The sequence below is a fragment of the Lagenorhynchus albirostris genome, chromosome 2 (genome assembly GCF_949774975.1).
Source record: "Lagenorhynchus albirostris chromosome 2, mLagAlb1.1, whole genome shotgun sequence".
Classification (NCBI taxonomy): Eukaryota; Metazoa; Chordata; class Mammalia; order Artiodactyla; family Delphinidae; genus Lagenorhynchus; species Lagenorhynchus albirostris.
The window spans coordinates 6,387,443-6,389,346 of NC_083096.1; the positions used below are offsets into that span (position 1 = coordinate 6,387,443).

The 1,904-nt window shown below is 36.0% G+C and overlaps 1 protein-coding gene across 1 annotated transcript; it reads left to right on the forward strand.

Annotated features, from left to right (window-relative positions):
* Positions 1-216: 216 nt before the first annotated feature.
* DPPA3 (developmental pluripotency associated 3) lies at positions 217-651 on the forward strand. Its single transcript, XM_060125671.1, has one exon. The coding sequence runs from the start codon at positions 217-219 to the stop codon at positions 649-651; it is 435 nt and encodes a 144-aa protein (XP_059981654.1).
* The last annotated feature ends 1,253 nt before the right edge of the window (positions 652-1,904 follow it).

Consider the following 1,904-nt stretch of genomic DNA (forward strand, 5'->3'; position numbering starts at 1 on the left):
AATTTTTAGATGCCTGATGGGGGCAGCAATGCTTCCTATTGAAAATAACTAATTTAAAGAATCATGGGTTGGATTCTTCTCTCCCCTCCGTGTCAGCTTGGATTTTTCTCCCTCTTTCTTAGCTCTGTAGTTCTTCCAGGCTACTTTGTAGCAATTTCATTCTAAAGCATCACCTTCCACTGGAACCCAAAGGTCTGGGGGAGCTTCAAGCTCCCAATGGATTCATCTGAGGTTAACCCAACCTGGAGCCTGGAGTCTCCTCAAATGTCCATCGATGAAAATTCCCAGGGAATTCCAGTTGCCTCTCAAACTATGTCTGAAGTGTTAATAAAGGACCTCAGTAACTTGACTCTCAAGCCTAGTATCAAATTGCCCTTCATTCTACCACAATGTCTACCTCAACCGACTGGGCGGTTACTTGGTGAAAACATAACCTCTAGGAGAGGAGTGAGGACCATGTTAACTGATCAGAGAGATAAGATGGAGCAGCTGATTCAATCTATTAAAAAGCACTACTGCAAAGGAGTTTCTCCATCTGACTCTCAAAGAGAACCACTGCAGAACGACGTTGAGACTCCCTCAAGAGTGCAAAGATTTAGATGTAGCTGTCGTTTTTGCCGGTCTCATAGAGATCCTTCTGAGGATAATTAAGAGAATTATTACACCAATTAGTATTAGAGTAATTATGACATGGAGTCCGATGAGCCATAAACCTCATTCTTGTACCATTTTTTCTTGCTGGTAATTTTAGGATCATTATGAAGCAGCTTGGGAAAGATTGTGTACCAATATTTTGATAACCTATATTATAAGTTCTGGGATATCTTTTTTTCTTGCATCTCTTTTCTACCTTAATACAGTAACTTATAAGGTATCTATGTAGCTTGCATTTGAATGACTTGAATATACTTTAGTTCCACTTTGTGAAACAAATTAACTTGCGTGGAAGGAATGTGAAGAAAACATTGGGTGGATTGGCCACAGCATTGTTAGAACAGCATGTTGAATTGTAATAAAAATTTTTGATGTCCTATTTCAAAAAAAAGAAAGAAACATGAATATTACAATTATTTCATAAATTAGGTATTTTAGATTTACTTGTTCTCAATCCTATTTAAACCATCATAAAATGTGATAATTATTAATTCATTTTACTTTAGTCAAATGTTAAAAATGTAAAATTCAGGATAAAATTACTTAGTAAATTGGTGTTTTAATGTAGTGTTCTGTCTCTGTGAATGTATGTGTGTATGTGTGTGTATGTATGTGTGTATATGTGTGTATGTTTGTGTATGCGTGTGTGTGCGTGTGTATGTATGTGTGCGTGTATGTGTGTGTGTGTGTGTGTACACTAGTATATGTTAATCATTGTCCATATTGGATATTTTGTTTTTTCTTTCATTGTATCCATCTATATTTGCAGAATTAATAACATCTGCACAAGAACTGCAAAGAAATTCCTTCCTCATATTTATAACTTTGTTTGTGATGAAATTGATGTAGGTCCCTTAAAGGAAGTGATTACTTCTTAGTTTTTATCCAAGGGAATGTGGCCTGAGCAAGTGTCTCTTGATTGGTGGTGGTGGACGAAGTGTGAGCCCTTTGAAAAATCACTTAATAATGGTAGCTTTTGAGGTAGCAATTTTGACCACCTGCACTGGACCATCTGGACCCATCATTATTTCTGCTCTGTGAAGTAGGTTGTCATTATGGTTCACACAAACACATTTCTGTTTTTTCATAACTAGAACAGTTCACCTGGGACAAAGAATAGGAGAAATCTACTGTACAGAAATTCTTCATGCAGAGAGGATAGCTTGATTAAATATTATTAATGGAATTTAAAATTTTTTCTCTTATTTTTCTGTCCAACAAATTCTGTTCCTATTTCCTTTACTGATGTA